General features: G+C 55.4%; 9 protein-coding genes across 9 annotated transcripts; 6 read left to right on the top strand and 3 right to left on the bottom strand.

Moving 5' to 3' along the window:
* Window positions 1–665: 665 nt before the first annotated feature.
* BDZ83DRAFT_572783 (RNA recognition domain-containing protein) lies at window positions 666–3041 on the top strand (the record flags this gene model as incomplete). The annotated part of the gene is made up of 1 exon (XM_060504548.1): window positions 666–3041. The coding sequence occupies one exon, from the start codon at window positions 666–668 to the stop codon at window positions 3039–3041; it is 2376 nt and encodes a 791-aa protein (XP_060367354.1).
* An 892-nt stretch (window positions 3042–3933) lies between these two features.
* On the bottom strand, window positions 3934–5813 carry BDZ83DRAFT_210647 (uncharacterized protein). The gene is made up of 2 exons (XM_060501707.1): window positions 5621–5813; window positions 3934–5558 (listed from the first exon to the last, which is right to left on the bottom strand). Exons 1-2 carry the CDS (start codon window positions 5697–5699, stop codon window positions 4066–4068), a joined length of 1572 nt encoding a protein of 523 aa, XP_060367353.1. The 5' UTR covers window positions 5700–5813; the 3' UTR covers window positions 3934–4065.
* Window positions 5814–6100: 287 nt separating this feature from the next.
* On the top strand, window positions 6101–6814 carry BDZ83DRAFT_717833 (RNA polymerase Rpb6; the record flags this gene model as incomplete). Its single annotated transcript, XM_060511992.1, has 4 exons — window positions 6101–6135; window positions 6191–6460; window positions 6552–6671; window positions 6778–6814. 4 exons carry the CDS (start codon window positions 6101–6103, stop codon window positions 6812–6814), a joined length of 462 nt encoding a protein of 153 aa, XP_060367352.1.
* Window positions 6815–9640: 2826 nt separating this feature from the next.
* Window positions 9641–10896, top strand: BDZ83DRAFT_613123 (uncharacterized protein). The gene is made up of 3 exons (XM_060507744.1): window positions 9641–9662; window positions 9739–10481; window positions 10588–10896. Exons 2-3 carry the CDS (start codon window positions 9963–9965, stop codon window positions 10744–10746), a joined length of 678 nt encoding a protein of 225 aa, XP_060367351.1. The 5' UTR covers window positions 9641–9662; window positions 9739–9962; the 3' UTR covers window positions 10747–10896.
* Window positions 10897–11185: 289 nt separating this feature from the next.
* On the top strand, window positions 11186–12959 carry BDZ83DRAFT_790539 (uncharacterized protein; the record flags this gene model as incomplete). The annotated part of the gene is made up of 3 exons (XM_060515713.1): window positions 11186–11362; window positions 11426–11707; window positions 11757–12959. 3 exons carry the CDS (start codon window positions 11186–11188, stop codon window positions 12711–12713), a joined length of 1416 nt encoding a protein of 471 aa, XP_060367350.1. The 3' UTR covers window positions 12714–12959.
* A 1-nt stretch (window position 12960) lies between these two features.
* BDZ83DRAFT_613119 (transcription factor subunit Med10) lies at window positions 12961–14200 on the top strand. The gene is made up of 2 exons (XM_060507743.1): window positions 12961–13434; window positions 13506–14200. Exons 1-2 carry the CDS (start codon window positions 13395–13397, stop codon window positions 13943–13945), a joined length of 480 nt encoding a protein of 159 aa, XP_060367349.1. The 5' UTR covers window positions 12961–13394; the 3' UTR covers window positions 13946–14200.
* A 744-nt stretch (window positions 14201–14944) lies between these two features.
* On the bottom strand, window positions 14945–17163 carry BDZ83DRAFT_717829 (uncharacterized protein; the record flags this gene model as incomplete). Its single annotated transcript, XM_060511991.1, has 3 exons — window positions 14945–15245; window positions 15297–16458; window positions 16515–17163. The coding sequence occupies 3 exons, from the start codon at window positions 17161–17163 to the stop codon at window positions 14945–14947; spliced, it is 2112 nt and encodes a 703-aa protein (XP_060367348.1).
* A 3635-nt stretch (window positions 17164–20798) lies between these two features.
* BDZ83DRAFT_750080 (uncharacterized protein) lies at window positions 20799–21710 on the bottom strand (the record flags this gene model as incomplete). The annotated part of the gene is made up of 2 exons (XM_060513874.1): window positions 20799–21214; window positions 21269–21710. The coding sequence occupies 2 exons, from the start codon at window positions 21708–21710 to the stop codon at window positions 20799–20801; spliced, it is 858 nt and encodes a 285-aa protein (XP_060367347.1).
* A 2484-nt stretch (window positions 21711–24194) lies between these two features.
* Window positions 24195–26822, top strand: BDZ83DRAFT_649640 (spindle pole body interacting protein; the record flags this gene model as incomplete). The annotated part of the gene is made up of 3 exons (XM_060510297.1): window positions 24195–25043; window positions 25102–26346; window positions 26403–26822. 3 exons carry the CDS (start codon window positions 24195–24197, stop codon window positions 26820–26822), a joined length of 2514 nt encoding a protein of 837 aa, XP_060367346.1.
* Between the last annotated feature and the right edge of the window lie 166 nt (window positions 26823–26988).

The following is a 26988-nucleotide window of genomic DNA, read 5'->3' as shown; positions in this document are numbered from 1 at the left end:
CCTACATTCGTTGCCCGTATATCCTTCGTCCATAATTATTTGACCTTCACCCGGTCTGCCTGCAAGGAGTGATCAGTCTCAGCACCCATCTCAACACCGATCCGATCCGAATCCTCGACGCTCGCTGATCAACTGCAAATTGTTGCTTCGACCTACTGCTTGCTATACGACTTGCTTCAGGCCACTATTGCTCCGACCCCGACAAACTCACTCGGAATACTTTGCACCACATTGCTTTCTACGGCAACAACGGAGATCCCTAGGCTTCCAGTCGCAACCTAACGCCGCAACCTCGATTTTGCCGCCGCCTGGTTAGGTTTTGTTGCTTCGATCCATATAATTCACAAACTTCGACTTTGGCACCAGGCACCCTTTCGCCACACACCTCACCAAACGGCCCGTTGATAGTTTGGTTTGACCAAGCTAGTACCACCAGTCTCGCTCCACCTTTGTCTTGGACTCTGACATCGTTGGCTTGCCCCTTGGACGGATTTTGAGACATACCCAATCACACGTTGAAAACTACGGTATTCCTCGGATATCGTAGCATTCCAACGCGCCAATCTTCGATTCTTCGTGCCTGCTCAGGGCACGTCTAATCTTTCAAAACGGCGATTCTATCTCAAATCGGTCGGGACAGCCTTGTCCCTCCGCATCTACTCGGGATGCAGGAAATTCAAGGACCCGTCGGCCAAGGCGGCCCCAGTGCTCCTGGGAACCGCTTCGGTCACGCCTCCAAGCCTTCCAACAGCGAAACTGGCTTCTCTCACGGAGCTTTCACTTCCAACATCTCTGGCTTCGCTGACAGACACCCTCGTCGTGGAAACATTCCCACCATCAACACTCAGCCCCTGAACCAGCTCCAGCATCAGGCGCCCCCTTCCGCCGCCGACATGGCCACTCCTGGCACTGCTTTCGACATGCAGTTCACGCCTCTTCTTCCCTCTCAGCTGCTGCTCGGAAGCCCATTCCAGCCTGGAACCCCCGCGGCCTTCGCTAGCCCTCAGTTCCAGAACCTGCAGAGCTTCCAGCAAGCTCAGCACCAGAGCCAGCAGCAGCAGCAGCACAATGGCCTGCAGAGCCCTGTTCAGCAGAACATGTCTCCTCAGCAGTACCAGGCCATGGTTTCTCCTTCGACTTACGGCGCTCCCCAGTTCTTCCAGCCTCAGTCTCCCACCGGTGGTAGCTTCAACAACATGCAGATTCCCATGCAGCCCAGCTCTCCCGTTTCAATGGGTCCTGGTATGGTCACTGGCACCAGCCGTACCGTCTACCTCGGTAACATCCCCCCTGACACTTCTGCTGAGGAGATTCTGGGTCACGTTCGTAGCGGACAAATCGAGTCCGTCCGTCTTCTGCCCGATAAGAACTGCGCCTTCATTTCCTTCCTAGATGCCAGCTCCGCAACCCACTTCCACTCTGATGCCATCTTGAAAAAGCTCTGCATCAAGGGCCAGGACATCAAGGTCGGCTGGGGCAAGCCTTCGCAGGTTCCTACCTCTGTGGCTCTGGCTGTCCAGCAGTCAGGTGCTTCCCGTAACGTGTACTTGGGTAACCTGCCGGAGGACATTGCCGAGGAGGAGCTTCGTGAGGACCTGGGAAAGTTTGGCGCCATTGACACGGTCAAGATTGTTCGTGAGAAGAGCATTGCCTTCATTCACTTCCTGTCCATTGCCAATGCGATCAAGGCTGTTTCCCAGCTTCCTCAAGAGCCGAAGTGGCAGGCTCCTCGTCGCGTTTACTACGGCAAGGACCGTTGCGCCTACGTTTCAAAGACGCAGCAGCAGAACGCTGCTCAATACCTGGGTATCGCACCTGGCTATGCGCATATGCTTACTGGTGCAGACCGCGACGTGATCTCTAATGCGCTGGCTCAGCAATCTGTTGCAGCTGCTGCTGTTGCGACGACCGCCGGTGGTATCAACAACCTCGGAAACCGCACCATCTACTTGGGCAACATCCACCCCGAGACGACCATTGAGGAGATTTGCAACGTTGTGCGCGGAGGGCTTCTGCACCACATCCGTTACATCCCTGATAAGCACATCTGCTTCGTTACCTTCATCGACCCCACGGCCGCGGCGTCTTTCTACGCTTTGAGCAACCTTCAAGGCTTGATGATCCACAACCGCAGGCTCAAGATTGGCTGGGGTAAGCACTCTGGTGCTTTGCCGCCTGCCATCGCCCTCGCTGTCAGCGGAGGAGCTTCTCGCAACGTCTACATTGGTAACCTCGATGAGACCTGGACTGAGGAGCGACTGAGACAGGACTTCTCGGAATTCGGCGAGATCGAGCTGGTCAACACTCTGAGAGAGAAGAGCTGCGCCTTTGTCAACTTCACCAACATTGCCAACGCTATCAAGGCTATCGAGGCCATCCGCAGCAAGGACGAATACAAGAAGTTCAAGGTTAACTTCGGCAAGGATCGCTGCGGAAACGCACCCCGTCAGCTCCAGCAACAGGCGCAGTCTCCTCGTACCGATGGTGTTTCGTCACCGCCGCCCAACGGCTCCCAGAACTCTGGTTCTCCCACCAACGGCAACACCCCCCAGCAGTCAGCGACGATGTTTGGTTCAAACAACCATCCCCTTACGATGTACCTGAACCACGTCTCTCAGCAAGCGCAACATCAACAACATCAGCAGCACCAGCAGCTTGCTGTTCAGCAACAGGCCTTGTTCGGCACAGCCCAGTCATCACCTAGCGAGCTGTCCATCGACATGCAATCTCAGGGTCCCATCTCTGGTCACCAGCAGTCGGCCAGCATCTCGAACGGATACCCTCAGAGTGCCTCCGGTCCCGGACCCACTACCATCGGTGGTCTTCTGGCTCCTGGCAACGGTCGCGGCCAACACAACCGTGCCGTCAGCTTGCCTGCCCTGAACCCCGGCTTCGAGAACGGCGGCGTGCCTTCGGGCCACGACGGCGAGCAACGCCGTGGACACCAGTACCAGGCTAGCTTCGGCGGTATGGGCGCTGGCTACGGTCTTGCCATCCAAGGTGGCCTGAACGGCTGGGTCGAAGAGGAGGTTGCCAACTAGAGGTACCTAACCTATCCCACAGCGTCCTTCTCAGCGCTCTTCTCACCCCCTGCACATGATGCAAAAGGAACATAGCGTAAAGATTGGTTAATTGTTGTAATTGCATCTCACGTCTTCTCACTTCATCCTTGATTCCTTGATTCTATTTTCATTTTTTGTCTCTTCTCATCTATAATTTCATCGCCGGTTTGGCAAAGTGGTCAGGGGCTGTTTTCTCGATCCCAGAGCTCGGGGGAGACTTACCACACAAAATTTTGGCACCACCTCTTTCATGCATATGATTGTGGTCGAACATAGCAGCAGATACCAGATTATGATCTGCCTGGAACACGGCAGTCACGATCTGTCGCCAATGTGGAATGGAAATGAGAGGGGGCTGGCTCATGTCTGGGGAGGGAGACAAAGGATATAGCAGAAGGAGGCGATGCTGGCTTCATGGGCCAGCATCAATCACTTGTATGTCTATTAGAGCGCACTTCAGGAAAAGCATGGTTTCCCTGGACAAATGCAAGCGAATATTTGTTTGCAATCTTCTTTCCCACTCTCTCAAGTGAATTGTGTATACGGACAACGCCAGGGTGAGTCGATCGGTGATGCCCTGTACATCCGGCGTGCCAACTTCATCGTCTTCAATTATCTCTCAGCGAGGAGGACATCCCATCCACAGCGGTACATTCTCTTGTGGCGGGATTCAAACATCTGCTGTCTATGCGTTATCTGTTTCTTGCAAAGACGGAAACAATCAAAGGGGCAAACGTAGACGGCTGGATTAACACAGTATTCTTGATATCTTTTGAGCGCTAGTAGCTGAGCACCTCCATTTTCGCCCTTTGTAGTAGATACGGTATTCATCAAGTTCAAAAGCAACAAACTTTTCGGTGACCTTCACTTTCATCTATCAGGCTTCTTTTTTTTGTCGTGGCTCACCGTTTCCGTGGCCGGGTATCTAATACTGTCATCAAAATCATGTTGCAAACTGTTGGGGGTTTTCCCTTTCGTTTGGTCTGCTTCCCGCCTCCGCTCATCAGACGATATTTCCCAGCGCAGGGTCGACGAATTGGGAAAAGTCCTCGTCGATGAGCGCGCGCATGGCTGCTTCTTCCTCTTGCCACGTCTGCGGCGGCGTGCCAAAGTCGTCGGCGGCACCGATCCAGAAGTCGTCATTCGGGTTGGCTGAGTTGCCGCCGACAAAGTCTGTGACGCCGGGGATGATGCCGTATAAGGGTAATTCCGGCATCTCGCGGTCGCCGTCAAAGGGCGCGAGGTCGGCTTCGCCGTTGGGGTTGCCTGCCGCGAAGCTGGCAAGGGCTGCGTCGATGTCCATCTGCGGGTCACCGTCGCCGGCGGCACCCACCGGTGGTGGAGGGTGGTCCTCGAGATGGACTTGGAGGTCGTGGTGGCGGATGAAGCGGGCGCCGCAGCCGGGTATTGTGCAGAGGATCGTGCGCTTGGTGCCCGCGAGATCGTCGATGATGTTGGGTGGCTTCTGGTTCGGCACCGGACGTTCCATGCCCAGGTGGACGTAGCGGATATGGTCCTCGAGGTTGGCCTTTGTGACGAAGCCTCCACCGCAGCCCTGGTCGTTGGACCAGGTCTCCAGGTCAGGGGAGCCCGCGACGTCGACCTCGCCGCAGACGAAGCGGAATCCTTCGTGCGCGGTGCGGATGTGGACGGTGAGGTTGTGCTTCTTGGTGAACTTCTTGTCGCAGCCCTCCCACGTGCAGGCGACCGTCTTGCGGGCGTCGACGGGGATGCCCGAGTGGCGCATCTCGACGTGTCTCTCCAGCTCCCACTGCCCGGTGCACTTGTACTCGCAGAAGATGCAATTAAGGTGTTCCTTGCGGATGTGTGCCTGGAGCAGCGAGATGGACGTGAAGCCGACCTTGGTCTCGCCGTCGCCGCCGCCGCACTCTTCGCACCAGAACTGCGGTTCGCTGTGGTCGCGCTTGGTATGGTTCCGGAGAGCCCCCTGGGAGTCGAAGCCGGCGCCGCAGCCGGGTGCCGTGCATGGGTAAGCGTGCGTACCCAAGTGTTCCGAGCGGATGTGTCGCTGGAGGGTGTTGTGCTTGCGGAAGCTCTGGGCGCACGGCGGGAAGTCGCGGCACCGGAAGCGCTCCTGGCCGGCGTGGACGTCCTGGTGACGGCGCAGTCTCGTCGCCGTCAGGAAGGACTTGCCGCAGTCTTCGTGGGTGCAGACGTAGGCCCGCTCCTGGGTGTGGGAGCCCTTGACGTGCTGGCGGAGGTGCTTCTCCTCGCGGTAGTCTTTATCGCAGCCGGGGTAGGTGCACTTGAAAGGTCGGTCGTCCGTGTGGGAACGGAGGTGGGCGGCCAGACGGGCGGGCCGATTGAAGGTCTTGTCGCAGTCTGGATATGTGCATGGGATAGTCTTGAGGTCTGAGGGGAATTTGCGGGATCGAGTGGTGACCGAGGTCTGGCCTGTCATAACAGACTCTACCTCGGCGTCGGCGGTCGAGCCGGAGTTGCTGGCTGTATCATCGTAGTCGTCGTCGCTGGCAACTTTCCCTCCCATCGTGTTAGCCAAATCGCACCAGTTGTAGTTCGAAAGCGGGCTCACCAACCGGTGTCTTCCAGCGCCGCTACTTTGGATCTTTTCAGATCCGGGGAGGCGGAAGCCTCTTGGACCTTCCGTTTCGTCATGAGGAGCGATTGTGATCGAGCATTGCCTGCCTTTGCCTTGGCGATGAGAAAAAGAGCCTCGATTGCCAAAGTTTTCGAGAGCCGGTGAACTTATTTCCTGGCAGAATTGGCGGATTCCCGGGCGGTCTGGCGAAATTTTGTGCGCTGCACCAGCCACGGGACGAGGGGCCGGGGTCGACTCGGTCCGGATAAGCTTTTTCCTCTTGCTGATAAGACTAGTGCGGACCCACCAGGGGGAACGCTGTCCATCGCAGCAGCCTCGTCAATATTTTTTCACGGCTGGATCCAACATACGCTCCGCTTGCGACAACCCAACAACACGCGACGAACGTAGGAACCAGGACGCAGCAACGAATCACATCATTCCGGAAGTCATCAACTCCATCAATTGAAACCTCAAGATGTCTGACTTTGGCGATGACGATGTTGGCGGAGGGTAAGAATACGTGTATGCACTTGCGTCTGCGGCGCGACTGCTAACTACGATTCAGCGACGAGACCATGTACGAGGACGAGGCCGCCGACTACTGGGATCCTGAGGTTCCTGCGGACGACGAGGAAGTCGGAAGGGCAGAGGGCGACGAGGAGGACGCGGACAATGTCGTTGCATCGGGCGACCCCTCTGCGGCAGCGAACGCGGGCAAGGGCAACGAGAAGTCGCACCGCGACAAGAAGATTCCCGAGGACCAGCGCACGACGACTCCCTACATGACAAAGTACGAGCGCGCCCGCATCCTGGGCACCCGCGCCCTGCAGATCAGGTTCGTCAAACCCGCAATGCCACCAAAAGCAAATACCCCGCGATGTAGTCGCGATGCACGAAGACAGAAACAAGCTAATGCATGGGATTAGTATGAATGCGCCGGTGTTGGTGGACTTGGAAGGAGAGACGGATCCTCTTCAAATCGCGATCAAGGAGCTCCGAGAGAAGAAGATTCCTCTCATTGTGCGCCGCTACATGCCTGACGGATAGTAAGTGCCGGATGACAGACACCTCCCCCGGACTGTCCACGCAAGCTTCGTGGACATCCTGCACTATTATCTTGAACCATGTCCGGCTGACCTTGCGCGCCAATAGCTACGAGGATTGGACCTGCGAGGAGCTTCTCCAGTGAGGGGACTACTGACTTTTTTCTCTCCAAACTTTTCGGGGGGCAAAGAGAGACGCGCGACTAGATGCAAGGCACCTTATACCCATCTCCTATCGTCGTTGCCTCAAGAGTAGTCAAATGTCCGAGCAGAGTTTCCTACCATGGATCTCGTTACCAGCTCGCTTCGTCGTTGAGCCCAGACGCTCGCAGGCAAGCTTGAGAAGAGACGTTCCATCCAAAAACCGTTATAAAAAGAAGACACACCATAGGAGAGTGTGCTGTACTTTGATTTTGCATTGAGCGTGGCGTTTTCTAGGAAAGAAATTGGAATTTTCAGACATCAAAGAACCATCTCAATTGTGAGAGGAAAACCTCAAACCCCAGTTCTCGTACTCTCGTCACTTTCATTTTTCTTTTTTACTACGCTTTTCCGGGCTCGAAAGAGCGGACTGCAGTGATTCATCACAGGATTACGTGGTCCTGCTCAGATCCTCGCTTCGAGTGGCAGCCTGCGGTGTAACCAGTGGGAGAGTGGGAGACGAGCCGATACGCACCTTCCCAACAACGAGAAGCGTCCCCTACCAAACCCCCGCCGAAAATAAGCGAGGTGTCCGGCTTGGCGAGTCAGCGAACCGATCGTCGCTTCCTTCCCGGCCGCGAGCCTCCCGCCTTCCGGAGCGCGACGGGCCACGGACCTCGGCGCCGTGGAGCCGTGGAGCTGTCCCCTTATCGATGAGGATCGGCAACGTCAACGTAAACAACAACGTTTTCCTTCTTCTATGTGAGCTTACACAGCCCCGTTCACCCCAGGTCCCACCTTTCGTCCGATATCTCACAACTTAACCTACAAGGTTGTTTCTGTTTTCCTTACCTCTCCACCGCCCCCATGTACCTCCTTTCTTCTTTCAACTTAGGCTTGCCGGGGTGGCATGAAGAAGGTTATGGGCGACGACTTGGCCTGCACTTGAGGCTGAGGCTGGCGGGCAAGCTGGAGGAGGGGCGATAGAAGACCGAAAGGGAAAAGCTTAGCCAAGACCATACCTAAACGACGTCCTGGATCTCATCTTCATTGGCTAAGACGCTTGTCAAAGGGTAATTGACGCCGAGCAGCTTACCTACTGATCCAAGCTTCTGGCAATCGTGGTTCGATCCGCGGTCCAAATATGTCTACCATACTAGTTCACACTCTATATCGCTCTCAACGAATACACAAACAGCCTTTCAATCGCCTCTTTCTTGGCATGAAGGATATCTGAATAACGCAACGGATCGAGCCGGCCGCAACTACTAAGACGTCCAGCATCATCCATTTTCCCATACTTTGGTTGTGAACAGAGAGCGAAAACGAAGGAGGGGGACAAGAACCGAAGACGCTTGCTGACACGGCGGTCTTCTCTCCTTTGCAGCCTTCCATTCCCTTCTGCATATCCCACATCAATTTCCCATCGCCTTGGCTCGGACCTCCTCCGCCTCGCTCGGCCGACCACGTCTTCCATGTCCACCGTCCACGAAGCATGCGGGTTATCGTCTCTGCTTCACAGCCTTCACTCCTACTCTGGCCCCCCTCCCTCCCCCGCCTGGTCTCTCGAATCACGCCGTCCATCACGGGCTTCTCCCATCACCCGGAAGACTAGAACCACCACCATCCCGCCCACACCATACCTCACCTCCCGAACGCGAGACCGCGGCTGTCCGGCTTGGCCCTCACCCAACCGGCGGGCTCCTCACATACTTCTCTTGGCTCCGCTTCACTTCCAACACTACTCCGCGCTTCCTAACCACAGCTCTTGGCTTTTTCCCGTCTTTACCCTCCTTTTCCTACGAACCTGTACAGCTGTACACGTATACTCACAGCCATGAAAGCGTCGTCATGTCTGTCTATTTTGCTCACCTTCACCCCCTTGTATGTCGTGATCCCTGTGGGTTTGTATCCCGACTAGCCGGGTAGCTTTGCAGCTGCTTGTGCTTATCACCCTCTCTGAAAGAGGAGGAAGACGAAGGGTAGCAAGACGGGCAAATGAAGCTTCGAACGGGTTGATCATCGCCGAGCCCATGGCTCGACATGTATACTTTTTCTCTTGGCAAGATACTGTGGGCTTCCAACTCAGTATAAAGAGTAGAGTCAGTGACCACCCTTTCGACGAGAGGAAGATAGCTGGATAAGCAAGACATCTCAGTCCACAGCCCGGCTTCCTTCTCCCCCATACCCTTTTCGGTATATTCTCTTAGCAGTAGAGAGCCATTCCAAGCCGGGACACGCTCGCTTCTTTTCTAGAACGCCCCTTTTCGCTTGAGTCAACTATCCTTTTCTGGGTCTCACAATGGTCCCTCAAGCATCCGTTCTCGCGACCGTCTTGCCGGCGCTGACTCTGCTGCTCCCAGGCGGCGTCTCAGGCCTTGTGGTGGCGCCCAGAGCGACGAATTACACCCAAGAAGCCATCGACTCGGGCGCCGTGCTGTCTGATCTCAACAAGCAGGCTTACAGCAACGTCCTCGCTCGTCTCGGGAATGCGACTGCGGCCGGTCAGAACGGAACCGCGCAGTGCACAAAAGACAATGTCAGAGTCCGTCGCGAGTGGTGAGTCTTTTGATCCCATTATTTTCGGTCTGATTTTTTCATGGCCCAGCCTTGGGGAAAGAGGCAAGAGGATGGACCAGACCATTTGGTAGGGGAAGTAACTTGTGGACTGACATTGACTGTGCGTTGCTTTACAGGAGAAACATGCCGGATGAAGAGCGCATTAGGTACACTGATGCTGTGACCTGCCTCCAGCAGCAGCCAGAGTTATACACCGAGATTGCTGGCTCCAAGTCAATGTTTGATGACTTTGTGGCCTTGCACCAGGCGGCGACGCTTTATGTCCACCTGACGGTAGGTCATTGATCCAGACAAAGTAGTTTCTTGTATGTCTAGGAGAAACCCCCGCTAATAAGAGTGCTCATCTCAGGCAACGTTCTTCCTCTGGCACCGATACTACATCTGGACATACGAGAGCAAGCTGGAGTCAGAGTGCGGCTACAACGGTACGCTCATCGCCTTTGAGACACATTCAAACACCAAAGTGAGAGAAGCACGACTAACACTACGCCAGGATCCTTCCCCTACTGGGAATGGGGCTTTGACACGGCCAACCTCTCCGCGAGCCCCGTCTTCGACGGCTCCGCAAGCTCAATGGGCAGCGACGGCGTCCCGACCCCTCACCAAGGGCTCGTTCTCGTCAACGCGTGGGATAACACCACAACAGTACTCCCCGCCGGCACAGGCGGCGGCTGCCTGGCTTCGACATCGGCGCCCTTTGCCAACCAGACGGTCCACCTCGGCCCGCAGGCCATGCCGGACTATGGCAACGTCACCTCCTACAACTCGGCCACGCCCACCGACGACAACCCGCGCTGCCTGCGTCGCGACCTCAACGTCTATCCGCTCCAGCGCTGGGCCAGCCTCCGCAACACGACGGATCTGGTCCATGACGCCGAGGACATTGAGAGGTTCCAGGCGGTCGCTCAGGGGGACTCGCGGTACGTCGGGACGGGCCAGCTGGGTGTCCACGGGGGCGGACACTATGCGCTAGGAGGGGACCCTTCGAGCGACGTCTATCTCAGCCCCGGTGATCCCGTGTTCTACCTTCATCACGCTCAGATGGACCGTCTCTACTGGATCTGGCAGAACTTGGACTGGCAGAATCGTCAGGTAAGTTATCAAACCTCAGTCTCTGCTTTCACTTCCTTGCTTTCCGCTCATCTTCCTTTCCTTACTTTGTGATGAACAACAAGCGAGACACTAACTTCAGCCATAGACCATCTTCGGTACCAACACCACCATGAACCAGCCAGCTAGCGCCAATGCGACGCTCGACGATCTGATGTACATGGGACCTCTGGGCGCCGAACTGTCCCTTCGCGATGCCATGGATACCGTAAACGGCCCCTTCTGCTACGTATACGCATCGGACTGAGGAAAAGGCTCTACGCGAGGTTGGCTTTGGAAGGCATCGAGTCGGTTTGTGTTGACAAGTCGCGATATGGCATCATCTCATTTTCTCATAGTAGCGGCGCATGTATGTAAGATAGACAAAGATAATAGAGAAGAGACTATTGATCATCGTTGTCTTGCATCAGGTGAGTGACAAGTGAATTTGTCAAATTGTAGAAGCGGTGATGGGTGGCTTGATGGGACAAATGAGAAGGAACGACGTTTCGGATTGTTGTAGCAGTTGCAAACCACTGCCTGCCTCCGAGGGACTTGCCTCTAAAGACACACAGTTCCTGATGTACTCTCAGGCTGCCAGGGCATTTTCTCTCTAGACTTCTCTGTAGACTTGAATGCCGACGTCCATTCATTACCGCAACAGGAATTATTTGTAACCGTCCCAGATCAGGACATCCTCCCGAGAAATGGCATCAACGGCGCCGACGTCGTTCACTTGTACTTTTTGCTACCAGCCCTCGGACGGCCCTTCACACATCATCGGCCGGGAAGCCCGCCTGAGCTGCTCCCCCTGCTACGCCGCGCTGATCGACCTGGCCATCTGCTGGGTCTGCGGCGAGATCGTCTACCGCGGGGACGACTGCGTCAGCTTGGGGTAGTGCTTCTGGCATCGCGCGTGTTACGGGTGTATGTTTTATGGGAGCAAGCTCATCTACCGAGGGGTGTCTGTACTGGACCTCTTTGACGAGAGTCGCGATGCCGGTATCGATGGAAGGAGCATGGCCGGCAGGGTTGCTGGGACGGAGGGCAAGGGGAACATGAAAGAGGTGGACGTGGTGCCGCTTTGTGCTGCGTGTTGTGTTGGTACGGAGGGGGAGGATGTAGTGCACAAGGGGTTGAGGAGGGTTGAAAGGGCTGATGGTGGGCTTGGTCGTGCGAGATGGGGTGCTGGTGAGAGCAGAGTTGGGCAGTTGAGGAGGGCCCCGGCGGTAAGTTGTTCGAAGTATGATGAAGGAGTCGATGCTAACTTCACGCCAGTCTATTAGGTCTCTCAGCCCAGACTCGTCATCATTCCGCAGAATAGGAGACGGATCCCACGATGAGAGTAGAGGGTATCTGGCAACACCACCTGGAGACTCTACGATATACGTCTCCATCAACGATCCCATCGGCCAACCTGCCTTCAAGCCAAGTCCGACGAAGCCTATACCGGTATGGATGCAGCCATTTCGGGGCCTTGAGCAAGTGGTCAGTGAAGAGCAGAAAGAAATTCATGCGTCTCACCCACTATCTGGCCTCTCACAGACCCCAGCGACGTCCATCTCCGGGACCCCTTCACTGGGGTCATCGAATTCACTTACACCGACCATCAGACCAACTACGCCGGTCCGCGCCACCTCCCCGCCACAAACGCCGCCTAGGTCTCGTTCGATCTGGACGCCGGCAGAGATCCGTCGGGCACCGCCTCTCTCGTGGGTCAGCAACGAGCCCCTCAAACGGCCGTCCTCTCGATTTGCGTCTCGCCTCGAGAAGTCGGACACAACGACGTCGTCAGGTTATGTCACTCCACCAGAGACACCCTCCGAGCAGCAGACACGGTACAACACCCCACCGCCGCCGCCCCCGCAGCTACGGCGCGTGCGGCCTCAGAGTCCACTGGTCCCTGCTCGAGTCTCACGGCATCACGCTGTGCGTCGAACGCCTCCACCCCAGTCGTCCGAGTACCTGGAGCGGTACAACCCCATCCGGTCCCCGTCACCGCGACCACGGATCACACGGCCAGTCATGTCAGCATTCAGTCCACCCAGTCGTGCCAGGACTAGCTTGACGGTGTCGAAGAACACAGCTCATGCGACTGAGGATGATGGTAGTAGCCCGACTCCGGACCCGAACCAGAGCATGAAGGGGCTTCTCTCGGATGGGGCCGACTCGCCTGGCGAAGCAGGGAAGAAGAGGAACTTGCAGGCTTTACGGAAGCTGTTCAGCGGTAAGTGAGGAAAGTGGCGGAGCAAACATGCCGAACCCCCAGAAATGAATTAGCACTTGGGCAAGTATCCTTTACCACTAGTGATAGTGCGGAATGCGGGAAACATTCGAGAATAGAATGAATGTATCTTCAGCAGTAGAAACTTCAATGCTAGTCTCACAACGTGGTGGGTTCTTCCCGGAGCATTGATAGCATGGTAAGATCAAGAAGCATAAGTAGGCCAACTGGCTGATCCATCATCCCTCTAATATTTATGTAGAGGGGTCGCTAGACTGAAAAGCTCCTTCACAAATAAAGACCGGGGTCGCGACATAACGGCCTTGTTCGCGCCAGGGACCCCGTCTGCGGTCACACTTGACATCCCTGCAAGCGCCCCCTCACTCACCCACAAAGTGTGTGCCACCGGCCCATCCCGCCAACTGGCTAGCACCAATTCCATCCATCCATCCATCCGTCAATCAATCCGGTCCAAACGAAACCTCGACCTTGATTACTTTCCACTACATCCCGCGAATTTCTCAGCCTCGTTTCTCACAGCGCAACCTCACTTCCACCCACCACAACCACCTTCAACCGTTTCTCGACCGAGCTTCTCCTCCCATCCGCGTCGCATTGCTACCCTCCACCTAAAGACGACGACTACACATAGTATAGCCGCAGCTAGACATCGCGAAAAACCAGCATCGAAAATGGCACCGCTAGACAAACCAACCCCCGAAGAGCTGGAACGTACGTATCACGCGCGTCGCACGCCTCCCCCCCGAACACAAACCGTACACTAACACACACCTCAAAAATAGAGCAACTCAAAGACACAATCCAAGACCTCTACCAAATCCTAGTCCAAGTAACAACCTACAACGCAACCCCCTCAGCGCCCACCGCCCCGGCCCTCGCAGACTCGGTCCAAGCCCTCTCGCACTCCCTCCAGCGCGTCCACATGACCGCGACCGCAGGCGCCCCGCCCTCTCCCGACCTCCCCGGCGCGCTTCCCAAGATCCCGCCCGAGCTGGTGCAGTACGTCGAGAACGGGCGGAACCCGGATATCTACACGCGCGAGTTCGTGGAGCTTGTCAGGCGCGGGAATCAGCTCATGAAGGGGAAAATGAATGCGTTTGCGCAGTTTCGAGATGTGCTTGCGGATCATGTCGAGAGGGGCATGCCGGAGTTGAGGGAGGATGTTGGGCGGGTGCTGGAGGGGGGGAAGGTTGTTGGGAGTGGGAAGCCTGGTGGGCTGTGAGAGGTGCGGTTTTTGGGGGGAGTCTGGTTTGTGAGCCTCGGGAGAGGTTTTGAGAGCATCGGGATACGAGGTCTTGAGGGAACCGGGCAGATGAGACAAGCGCAAGTTGGTAGATGTAAAAGGGCCAAAATTGGATGCCCAGTGGTAAGGAAGGCGCATGGAGTTTGATACCCAGAGACAGACAGAGTCGTGTGGATAGCACATCACACAGAAGAATCATAATGAACAGTTCACGGAGTTATTGGCGATGAAATCAAGCTTGTGCTAGTACGTCTTTCCCACGCGACATCTGCAGAGTTCAATTACCAGTTGGTCAACTATGCCTAACTTCGAGCGCAAAAAACCACGACAAAATTTTGTAGGGGCATCATCACTCGTATGCCCCCTTCAATGAGATATGCAAGACGCCTTCCATCCTATCCTTTCCCCCAGGTTCGGTCATGAGATTCGGGTTGGTTTCTGGGGATATTCTTTGGTCGTGAACTCTTCTTCTCTCTTCTCAGTTCCTCTTCCCCTCTCTCCCTAGTATGTCTCTACAAAAAGGGGTTGTAAAGGTGTGAAAAGGAAAACAAAAGTGTGGTAAAGAGAAACGAAAAAAGGGACGGTTTGGATCGATCGATGCCTGGGTAAAAAACGCCGCCCGTGACACTTTTTCTGTGCGTTTGTAGTCTATCCGGATCTGCAGTCGAACAAAAAAGACAACACAAAAACTCATTCCCCGCCGCGGAGCCGTATGCCCAGCTTCCGGGCCCCTATGATGCAAATGTACACGAATCCCATAGCTGCCGCTACCAGCAACAGGAGCTGGAATGGGACCAGGACCAGGGCGGCCACGATCCAGATTCCATACTGGCGAATCTTGTCCACAATCCGGTCGCCTTCTTCTTGGCGCCGCTTCGTGTGGCTCTTCATCGGCTTTGCAGCAAATGAGCCGCTCGTATTTCGTCCCGACTCTGCTGACTCGTCGGATGTTTCTGCTTCTTCCTCCGACTCGGATTGTCAGGTTGAGAAGTTGAAACCGCGTCCGCCGAAGCCGCCGGCACCGCCACCTCCGCGAGGGCGGCCACCACCATCGGCGAAGTTGAAGTGCGCACCACCACCTCCGCCGGGGAAGCCGCCTCCATTGAAGCCGCCACCTCCGCCGAAGCCACCGCCACCTCCCATCATGTTGAAGAGGATCTCGGGGTCGATGCCACCGTGCATGCCGCCCATACCTCCCATACCGCCCATGCCACCACCGTGGCTGAACATGTCAGAGGGGTCCATGAGGTCCTCACCGCTGTCATAGCTGGCACGCTTCCTGCAAACGGGGTTAGCAAATGTTGGACAACGTACACACGTTTCAACTTACTGAGAGTCACTCAGGGTCTCGTAGGCTTCTCCAATATCCTTGAAGCGCTCCGCAGCCTGCTCGTCGTTGGGGTTCTTGTCCGGGTGGTGAATGATGGCCAGCTTGCGGTAAGCCTTCTTGATCTGGTTGTCATCCGCGTCCTTCTCAACCCCAAGGATCTTGTAGTAGTCCTTGCGCTGGCTCTTCTTGAGCTCCAGCTCGGCCCGGCGCACCTCCTTGGCGATGCTACGGTCCTCAGGATCCGACTCCTGAATGTTCTTCCACTCCTTCACCGCATCCTCCCACTTGCCTGCCTGGCCGTATGCGTTGGCCTTGGTCTTGCGAGCCTTGAGGTATGTTGAGTCCAAGCTGATGGCGCGCTCGCAGTCAGCAATAGCCGCGTCGTACTCCCTGAGCTTGATCTTGCACAGCGCTCTGTTCTGCAGGATCTTGGAGTTGGTGCCCCTGTTGGCAGGATCGACCTCGAGCGCGGCGCTGTACTTCTCGATGGCGGACTGCCAGCGACCCATCTTGTAGTCCTGGTTACCCTCCTCCTTCATGCGGTCGAGCTTCTGAACGATTCTGAGGTACTTAACCGCATCCCGCATGTCAGGATCGCAGCTGATGGCCTTGCGGAAATGGCTGACAGCCTTGTCGTTCTCGCCCTGGGCGTAGAGGGCACGACCGCGGAGCACCAAGGCTTCAGGGTCCTGGCTGTTGCCTCTCAACAGACCCATGGCAAGGTTCTGCGCCTCGCCGAGAGCGTTGACGGTACCCATCTTGAGGTACGCCTCACCACGCATCAATTGCCACTTGCGAGGTCTGGAGGCTCCGAAGCCAAGCTGACGCTCGGCCTGGTCGAGGGCGTGGAGCACCATTGATCCAGCAGTGCCGTCTCTCAGGGCACTCTGCGCAGCATTGACGTGCTTCAACATCTCCTTGGCCGGAGCCTGGTCCTTGGCCGAAGGAGGAGGGTTGATGCGGCCGAAGACGAGCAGGGCCTCCTGGGGCTGACCGAGGCTGGTGTAGATGCGAGCAAGTCGGAGGAGGATCTTGGGGTTCTCGGGGTCCAGGTCGGAGGCACGGGTGCAGTCATCGAGGGCGTACTCGTACTGGGTGTTGGACATGTATGCAGCAGCGCGGTTGCTCAGATACGTAGCCGAATCGGGGACCAACTCGATGGCTGGAGTAGACTTGTCAATTTGTAGCCTAGACAGATTCGTAATCGGCAACACTTACCTTTGGAGTATTGGAGGATGGCATTCTTGTAGTCCTTCTCCTTGAAGAACTTGTTGCCAGCAGCCTTGTAGGCCTCGGCCTCGTCCTCAGTCGTGGGGACTGGACTGGAGGGGTTGGACTTGTGAGGGGGAGGGGCTGGAGCATCGCCGTTGCCGTTAACATTGGTGTTGATGCCGTTTGGCTTGGGGACGGAGAAGGAAGTCTGCGCAGAGGGTTGGGGTGCAGCAGCAGCGGCAGCGGCAGCAGCAGGAGGCGAAGAAGGCGCCGCGCTCGACTCACGGTCGATATCCATGGCGTTTCCACTCATGGCTGAGAGTGCAGAGAGTCTCTTTGCACGTTCTTCAGGAGGAAGATTGAGGGGGTGAGAATCGAGGTCGATTTTGCTGCTCCTTCGTGAGCCGGGATCGGTGGGGTGGCGGCCAAAGGTGCGGGAAGTGCGCGATGGCTTTGTCTCCCGAGGGCCTGGGGATGCAGGTTGGGAGGGTTTTTTGGTGGGGGATTTTGTCGGCGACTTGATGGGCGACCGGGGCTTTGTGGGCGACTTTGTGGGAGAAGAGGCCTCAGAGGAGGGGAAGTAGCTCGATTCTTGGTGGTTGTCGTCGTCGTCCTGGCCTTGCTTCTTGGACGATTTCTTTGCGAAGAGCTTCATTGATAAAGCGAGCGACCCTCTGAGGGGAACCAAAGAATGCGCAGGCTTATTTTTTTGTTGGCTAGTTAGGTAAGGAGGGTCGGTACACCTCGATGCAAGGTTATGCTTGTGCACCAGATTCCCCAAACCACAATAACGGGCCTAGTGAAGGAGGGCGGGCAGGCAAGAGTGCGGAAAAAAAAAAGCACCTGCTATTTTTTATTTTTTTTTGTTCTGGGCTGCTTGGGTGCGTCCAGTGCAAGGCAGCGGAACCTTGCCTTGACTCGGATGGATGAATACGGGAGAGGGCGGCTTGTGCGGAAGTTGATTGCAGATGGTCGTCCCAGTTTGTTCGTTCGTATCGAAGAATCCCAACGAATACAACGATGATGAGGAAGTGTGGTGTGAGTGAGCGAGAGAGTTGAAGTGTGAGTGAGAGTAAGGTAAGAGAGAAGAGGAAGACGGATTGGCTGCTCCCGGAAGGCAAGGTAAGGTGAGGGCGGATGAGGAGGGAAAAGAGGAAGGAAGCCCAGGCTATTGAGAAGAGGCTCGGCGAGAAGACACACAGCCCATCGGAGTGGGCACTGGAGGGGAGATACAGCCGGCGCAAGCTGCAGGGTGCTTTTCGAGTGAAGAAGCAGAGCAAAAAAAGTATCTGTTACTTTTGGGCAAAGCCGATGAATGGAGGAGGGGGAGGGAGGGGCGGGATCTGTGGAGAGAAAGCGAGAGAGAAAGATTCGAGAGGAAGAGGCAAGTAACGATGCAAGCAAAGCAGAAAGAAGAAGCTTTAGGAGCGGGATGCACAAAGTTGCTTTTCTGTTGTCATCTTTCGGTAATCCAAGGCAGGGGGACAAGCAAAGGCCAAAGGTGAAATACCGAAAATCCCAGGATTCATCAAGCGAGACGAGCCTTAGCTGTGGCTGTCTCTTCCACCCCCGGGGGGAGGGACTCGTGTAGATTTATCAGCTGTGCACAATTTTTTCCTTCCCACCTACCCTTCCTCATCTCGTTGCTTTTTCCCGCCTGCCAGGTCTGTTGACTGGTCTGTTGACTGGTCTGTCTATCCGTCTACGGAGTGCTGTTCAGTGCCTTACGGATTACGGGGGAGACGGAGACTGGACAAAGTCACCACCGTATGCCCATGTGCTGGGCTGGCCATGCGTGATGTGGAAAATGTGCTAGCTAGGTAGCTGTCCATACACAGCTTGCCATGCAAAAAGATGTACATTGTGCGGATTATTGTACGAAACTTTTGCCCACAAGCTACCCGGCAGGCTCAGGAGATATCCTCCCCCCTGGACCAATGCAGAAGCAGGGCCGCTGCGACCGCAGAAAAACACAAACGTGGATGTACAATAACGGCTCTACTGGGCAACTGGCACATGGCAGCTGCCATTGGGGAGAGGCCATCACCAACGGCAGCCAACCTAACTCGGTATCGAGTACATGCAGAACTTCGTGTCACTTGCGTGTGCTGAGCTCTGCATGCGAGGTAGATGTAACCAAGCACCACCCGGCACCTACATACCTAATACTTCACCTTACCTTAGGTACCTTACCTCAAGCACCAAGACCAAAAAAAAAAAAAAAACAAGAGTCGCCCGCCACTAAACCCAACCCCACAAGAAGCTTGTCCAAACGGCCCAGTCCCGTCTCCCGTTGACTACTGGCAGTCCCGCGGAGCCAATGGTACGCTTGGGGACCGCAACTTGTTTACCGTGATACCTGCACAGTAGTGGATGAAGGGGATCGTCGGACGACCGCCACTGGACCGTTGTTGAAATGTTGACCTGGTGTCCTGTCGTCTCCTAGCCACCCTATTTCTTGTTGTCTTTTTTCTGGTGGCCAATGGCCAATGGTATACCAGGCGCAAGAACTCTCGCGGAGCTTGCCAAGGGGACCAGGTTGAAGGTCGTCTGGGTATCCGTATCATGTATCCGTATGTCTGTACTCCGTACGGAGTCCGTACGAATATGGGACATGGGCTTCCCACTGACTACGCAGTAGAAAATAGAAATAGACTAGGATGATGGCTAGACTTTGGTTTCGCGAGAGAGGGGAGCTTGAGCTGTTCAGCCTCCGTTTAGAGGGTCTCCATCTCCAGACGGGACCCCCAGAAGGCGATGGCGTCAAGGCGTTTGCAGGGACCCAAATGACCTGTCTCAAAAGCTACAGTGAATGTGCCAGGTAGAACTCTGGAGGGGCGACAAGAAGAACGAATGTCACCATATGGTTCCCCAAAACTCAGGGAGGTTGTTGACGGGCAACGATACATCTGATTTGGCTCCCAACTGATAGGAGCGTAAAAGCCTAAAATCCTACAGTAAGGTACCTAAGGTAAGGTGAGGTAGGTATTAAGGTAGCCCAAAGGCACCTGCCGTCACCTCATGTCTCGTCCGTCTGACGTCCCCGGCTCGGATACAGACGAAAATCGCCATACCGGGGCGCTTGCAATCAACGGTGACTCCTTCCTTCTCTTTCGCTGCAACCCAGCGGGCCGGTTCGAGAAGGTTCGGTGGGGCCCCGTCCCGGGACCCTGCACAGTCAGCGAATCAGCCTCGACCGTTGGCCGCTGTCAACCCTTGGAGGTGCTTGGGGGTCCGCCGAACCGCCCGAAGAAAAGCGTTACCGTCTCTGATGACACCCGACCACTTGCTGCACCGTGGGAGCGTGGGTGCGTGGGAAAAGGGCCTCACCTCACGCCTTAGGTCAAACTCCTCTATGTTCTGTTCTGTACGGAGTACGTCTGACGGACCACAGATAGTCGGATAGTGTCAGGTCTGATAAAAGTCCCTATTTTTATTATCATTATCATTATCATTATCATTATTTTATTTTATTTTATTTTTTTTGGCACGCAGCGACCAGACCATCCAAGGACCCATGTCCTAGTCGCCACTACCACCCGCCCCTTGGAAATATGTGTGCTGCACTGCGGGTGCGAGTGCAGGCTGCAGAAGGGGCCTGGCACTGGCTGATTTGCAGCAATCCCATCCCCAACCTCCTGCAAACCGAGCTGATGGCATCGCCATGGCCCATCCCATGCCGCCCTCTTTGCCGGTTCACGATTTCCGCTTTCTTGACAGGTTCCGATGCTTTCTGAAAGTCAGGGAGTCAGGGCTACAGAAGCACAGCGGAGCGAGCGGGTTGTCAACGTCTCTCTCAAGCATGCAGGTCGAAGCCAAAGTCATACATCGTGCATGCACTGCCCGTTCAACGGGGCCTTGTCTCCCAGCCTTTCCCATTACCCAGAATCCCATATCACGTCTCGATTTGCGAGCTTGGACAATGTCCTCGAGGTTTGGGGAGCCGCGCCCACCCGATCTCGGTCACACGTCTTCTTTCTTCAACTTCCATGTTGTCGGTGGTCACATCAGATACCCGCGGGCAGCGCGTTGTTACCCTGGACTCGGCGCTAAACGGAAACCAAACTACCATGCTGTGAAACCCAGCCGAAATTATACCTGTTTACCACCGTGCTCATATGTGCTTGATGAGAATAAAGTACAGTCATGTCCAAACTCGTTCGTCAATCCTCGTTTCCATGTATTTATGCTTTCATCCCCGAGAGGTTTGTTCCCACATGCCTCTCGCTCATGTCGTCACTAACAGTTACCTTGATCTCCCGTGCGCCGTATGCCTTGCCTGAATTAAGCTCAATCCTCAGATCCCTCGGCCGATGTAGCCTCGGATGTCGTATTGCTCCCCATGATGGAGTTGACAAAGTCCTGGTATCTAAACACCTCACGGCGATTTCCCAGACCGCCTTGCATGTTGCGGTTGAAAGCTCGTCTGCCAGTGAACCCCTCGATGACCTTTTCGACCTCGGCCTCTGTAAGCGGTCGCTCGCCGGGCTCTGGCGCGGTGTGCAGAAGCGCATCCCGCAGCTCCGCGAGGTCAATTTGTCCGCTGTCGTCGTCGTCGAATGCTGAGAAAGCAGACAGCAACTCGGACTGTGGTGATAAGGAAGCAAGCATCGTGGCAAGGGAATTGAGAAAAGCAGCCATCGTCATCGTTTGCGGCGTTGATGGCGGGAAGAAGTTTGAGACATCGGAGGGTTTGGACGGCAGGCCTGGAAAATCTGTTAGAGGAAGCTTGATTGATATCTTGAGTTTTCCACTCTTACCCAACTGATTCAGCATGTCGGCTACATCTTCTCTATTGATGACGCCATCACTGTCGCGATCCAAGACCTCGAAGCCCTCTCGAAGCTGTCGGACTTGCGCAGGCTGCAGATGGGATATGGCGTTCCCGTGGCTCATTGTCTTCTTCAAACCCGGCCGCAGAGGCTGTGGCGAGGCCATGGTGGTGGTTTCGGCTGTTGGTGTTCGTAGCCGCGGCGTCTTGCTCTCGGCCGTGTCTGTTGGGGTGGTTGGGTTGCCGAAGCGTCCGTTGTTCGTAGCATAGGATGCCTTGGTGGGCGACCCGAGAGGCGTTACTTGGGTTACTTGGGTCGTCGAGGTCTGTCGCACTGCTGATGGTGATGCTGGAGATTCTGGTCTTCTGAATGGAGAACTGCGAGGAGAGCCATGAGGCCCTAGTGGGGAAGGTTTGTAGCCAGCGGGCATTGCCTGTTGTGGGTTCTTCAGGTCAAAATTCATGCGACTTTCCAAGAGATTTGATGATCCGCGCGCGAAATGGGCCCTAGCCTACCATATCGAAAGGGTGTTCGGGGCGGGAGCAGTTGTGGGTGGGAAATAGGGAGTGCCTTGCTCAGGATCTTTGATGCCGCGCGCCCACTTGGCAGCGAAGTAAACAATGAGAAATATGGGGATTGGGCTGCGAGATGACGGTAAAGCGTACGAGAGACGAGTAGAGGACGGCAATGTAAAGAAGAAAAGCAATTGCTAAAATTGTGTATTGCGTTTCTGGTACCAGTATCGAATAGAGTGTATTGATGAATGGTTCTGCGTTGGTTTTAAAATGGCGTTGCAGTTCAATTGTGGAAAGGTCTGATCCAGAGCAGAGACAATGAGCGGCTTTGGGTGACAGATGAATGTAAACAGAGGCGTCTTCTCCGTGACAACCGTAGCCTTGCATGACCCTCCCGTCCGTGCATGGCAAATCCCGGGGGGAAGGGGGGGAGAGCCTCATCCCTCAGGGAGGGGTGGGAAGTGTGGCTTCCAACATATGGCTTGATCACAATTCCCTGCGTCAGCTGCCAAAATGCCTCCCTCCAGCCACATGGGTTTCATGTAAGGTCCCTTGGGGCGCTAAGCAAAATTTAGGTTGGGAGCGACAGCTCGGACCACCAAAGGGGAAAGCATAAAGGACAAGGGAAGGCGGGGGGAAGGAACGTGGAAAGGGGAAGAGGAAGGAGGGGACCAAGGGGGCCCTTGGGGGCTGCCGAGAAAAGAAGGCCCTGCCTTTCCAGTTCCATAGGTAGCAAGGGAAGGTATTCGTCGGTGGGTGGCCACTGATGCCAGGTGGTGGGCAAGCCGCAAAAAAAGGAGGGGGACTCAGGACGGGAGGGATTTTGGAGGGAAAAGAGGACACTGAGAATTCGTGATCAGCATTGTTTCCGACGCATTCGTCCAACGCTTTCTCGCTTTCTCCCGCAGACGCTGCCCACTTGGCTCACGGATACGGATCCCAACCTGAGCCCACACTCATTGTCAACCATCTGCCTACCACACACTAACAGCAACGTAAGGCCGCCTCGTGTCTGTTCTTCCCTCTTTGTCTGCCCCCGGGCTGAGTGTCTGACTTGACTGACAGATTGCCCGCCTGTGTGTCGGTCGATTGCCCACCAGCGGGCCCTGGCTTGCCTGGCTCCTCCGAGGTACACGCGCTGAAGACTTCTGAATCTGAATCTATCCGTAACCACGACCTGCTCTACTCGTCACCTTTGACTAGCCCCGAGCGACACGCGGAGGGCCGCCAGTGTCCGACGAGCACCAACCAGAGGTCTTTGTCGCGGCAATCCATCCAGGGGCACACTGCAAGACCTCCCCCCTCCATCTCAATCCGACGCCCTGTTTGGTTCGCACCAAGAGGTGTGTACCTTGCTTCGGCGCGCCTTAGCTGAGCATTATTCGAGCCGGTGGGGGATCGAATTGGATTGCACAATTTTAAAAAAGAGGAAAAAGAAGCACCGCACCATCAACTGTCCCCTGTCAGGAGTCCTGCCTGGTTTGGAACTCCCAAGAACCTTTCTGTACACTACCACACTACGCAGTACGCAGTACGGAAACCTACCTTTAGGAAGTCAAGGATACCAAGAACGCCTGCGAGCAACCCTACAAGAACCGGCGAGACCAGAAGACCAGACCAAACGTCGAAGCAGATCATGTCTCGGTGATTTTCTCTTCCACGCATTGACGCTTTCTGCACCTGTCCCCGACAGGATATACCTGCTCTCTCTCCCCCTCGTGTGCCCGAGGGGCCATCCTGTTTCCGCTCGTTGGCAAAGACTGGTAAATGTCAGTCACTCGCCTGCATCTGACGTTTCGAAGAGCGCATTCGGCTATCGTCTGAGAACGCCTCCACGCGCTACCCTGGACTTGAATACGGTTACCTACTGCGCATACCTACACTACCTTACGAATACCGCTCCTGGACTACCTTGCACCTAAGGATACAACTACGTACTTTACCGCTTCGCCAACTCCGTCCTCCCCTCGTACTCCGTACTTCGTACCCATCTCCCCTTCCGTCGCCGCTCTCCCCCCCCTCCATCTCGCATCTTGCATCCCGGCCCATCGACTTGCACTTGGCTTCAAGGACTTGCCCGACCTTCAATCACCTATTGTACGATTCCAGCCACGACGAACCGGCAAAGAATCACTTGATTGGCCTTGTTAATGTCGCAGCATCACCGTCGAATGTCGTTGGCCGCGAGCCGTTAATCTTTCTGGGTAATTGTCAGCAAAGGGCTCCCACCATCGTCGCATTTCTCGATCGGAGACAAACCTACTTTTGCTGCACCTCCCTGAACGGACCTCTCGATTGCATTTGGATGGCTGTGGCTACCGGCAGCCTGCGCAACACCTTGAACCCCCCAACTACCGACTTGTTGAACGACTCCGCAATTTAACATTGCTCTCGCAAGCATGGCTTCAACCCAAGCTGCGCTGCCGTTCCTCACGCGCAACTATTCAAACACGCAGACCCAGTACCCTCCACCGCCCAACGGCCCTTGGCCCAGTCGTCGCACGTCACTCTCCAGTTTCCCAGCTTCGCGATCGCCTTCGTCAATGTCCAACACATCTCGCCCGTCGCGATCTCCTCAGCCGCCTCCCATTGCCGAGACGGACCGCTCCTCAAACCCGAGCTCAAAGTCAAAGACACCATCCACTGGCGTCTCGTCACAACACTCGTCGCTGTCCGCCCCGAGGCGATACAATCCGGATGCGCATCCTCCCCGCAAGTTGCGCTCCCAATACCCGCGAGGTTCCACCGAGAACCATGTCGAGTATATCTTGGTGGCCTCGTTCGATATAGATCGTGGCCCGGTAATGGAGCACCAGTACCCTGTTTCCATTACTGGTGACGAACATATGCTGGCAGAACTCATGTTGCCCGATCAGGCCCATGTTCGGAATCAGGACTGGACCATTTTCTTCTTACACAAAGACACGAGCCAAGAGGAAGAGGACGAGGAACGCAAGGCGAAAGAGGCTAGGAAGAAGAGGAGAAGGCGTTTGCGCAATCGCGCTGCTGGCATCGTTGACGAAGAAGATGACGGCGAGGACTTGGATGAAGAAGACGGGGACCTTGATGACTTGGACGAATACGACGACGAGGATTCGGACGACGGCGAACCCGAAGGCGGAGAAGGCCCGCCGCTGATCTATGTTCTGAACTTGGTCAACACAAAGCAGGATAAAACGGTCAAGAGAGGCGCTGTTGTCAAGGCGATGGCAATCTGCACGAGGCATCCCTTCCTGCATATATACAAGGTGAGAACTTGCCAGCCCTCCGCTCCCCTCGCTTGACCAGCCGGCTTACTTATACCAGCCCCTTTTGTTGCTTGCCTTGGATGAGTACTTCAAGGCGCCCGTTCCCGAGACGCTGGCGATGCTCTATGATGCCGTCAACGCAATGGACCTTTCTCTCATGCCGAAGCTTAGCCTGCTTGAGAGGCACTTGCTTTTGGCCAGTGACAACAAAGATCTGTTCGTGGAAAAGTTTGAGCAGATGATTCAGATGCGGATAGCTGAGGACCGCGGCGAACACCTCTCAGATCAACCTTTCGATGCGAGTCGAGACCCTCCAAAGCTGCCAGGCGTTTCAAGAGCAGGAACGAAAGCGCACGTCGAAGGTGCTTCGCAGTTTTCTGTTCCGAGGGACACGCACGAGTTTGAAAGCAGAGTCATGTACAAGGGCATACCAATCCCCATCAAAGTTCCCGTCGCCGTCATGCCGGAAACGGTGGGCGACTTTTCTTTGATCAAACTGATCCAGAAGTTTTCGGAGCCACAAGGCAAGGCGCCGCAACCGTTTCCCCTGCATCCGCAATTGACGACAAACGGCCCGCATACGCATCCCATCATTGTATTGGTCAATGCGTTGTTGACGCAAAAGCGGGTGATCTTCTTGGGGCACAATATGCCATCAGGCGAGGTTGCGGAGGCAGTCTTGGCGGCCTGCGCCTTGGCATCCGGCGGTACGCTCAGGGGCTTCACGCGACACGCATTTCCTTATACCGACTTGACCAAGATTGATGATCTCCTCAATGTCCCCGGCTTCATTGCTGGAGTCACCAACCCAACGTTTGAACTGCACCCCGAGTGGTGGGATGTCTTGTGCGACTTGCCTACAGGTCGAGTCAAGATCAGTAGCAAGATCGACTCGGCTCCAGTAACGGAGGGAATGGTCTACTTTCAACAGCAAAACCCATCATATGCCGGGCTTGTCGGAGGCACCTCCAAAGTCGCGGCCGAAAGTGACTTGACAGGCGACGCGGCTTTCATGCAAGATATCCTACGAAGTATCGCGGCAAGGCACGGTGAGAGAGTGATACGCGCCAAATGGCGAGACTGGGTTATTAAATTCACGCGAATCGCAGCTGCGTTTGAGGAAAGTGTGTACGGCGCAAGTGCTCTTTACATTGGCGGTGACGAACTAGAGATGGGTCCGGTGGGCGTGAACGGGCACGGCTACGTATGGCCTGATGAACAATCGAAACACAAGGAGCTTGCGGGTAATGTGACGAGAATCGAAGGGTGGAGAAACACAAGGAGCTACTATAGCTTTATCCAGGTAAGGAAACCACGGAATCAGTCACTATTCCTTAGGATTTGAACTAATCGTCGTAGGATCTCGCACTGCTTTATACAGTGAGGCCGTTGAAGGGCCTCGACCTGCACCACATGCATGATCGACTACGGACACAACGGCTCAACCCGATGCAAAGCAAGGAAATCTACGCAGCGTTTCACAAATACGTCCATTCTTACGACGAGATCTGTTTGCTGTTGAGCGTTGCGCCAGAGTCGCATGCTGGGCTGTTCTATGTCGCACTAGGCCTCTTCCACAAGGACCGCGAAGTGCGCCTCAAGACGGCCGACCTGCTGGAACGCATCGGTGAGCACGAGGCTGGGCAGCACTGGTGGAAGGCCCTCAGCCGGTTCGAGAAACTGGCCTACAACCGCATTCGCAAGGAGATGGACGCCGAGATGCGGGCGAAGCTCGAAAAGGAGGGCCTGAGTCCCGAGGTAGAGAAACGGGTCAGCTAGGCGCTGTTCCTCACTTATTCGGTTGCATCTTACTAGATATACTCCCATCACGGCCGGCGCTCTCTCTCTCTCTCTATCTCTTTATCTCTTATTACCCGACACTGGCGTTTCTGCTATATCACACTCGTATCATGCGCAAGATACTCCATGCGGCAGGAGAATAGGT

This window comes from Colletotrichum acutatum (assembly GCF_030867785.1).
Source record: "Colletotrichum acutatum strain CBS 112980 chromosome Unknown BDZ83scaffold_25, whole genome shotgun sequence".
Classification (NCBI taxonomy): Eukaryota; Fungi; Ascomycota; class Sordariomycetes; order Glomerellales; family Glomerellaceae; genus Colletotrichum; species Colletotrichum acutatum.
The sequence above is the reverse complement of the archived record's forward strand: the minus strand, read 5'-3'. Positions and strand labels throughout refer to the sequence as shown.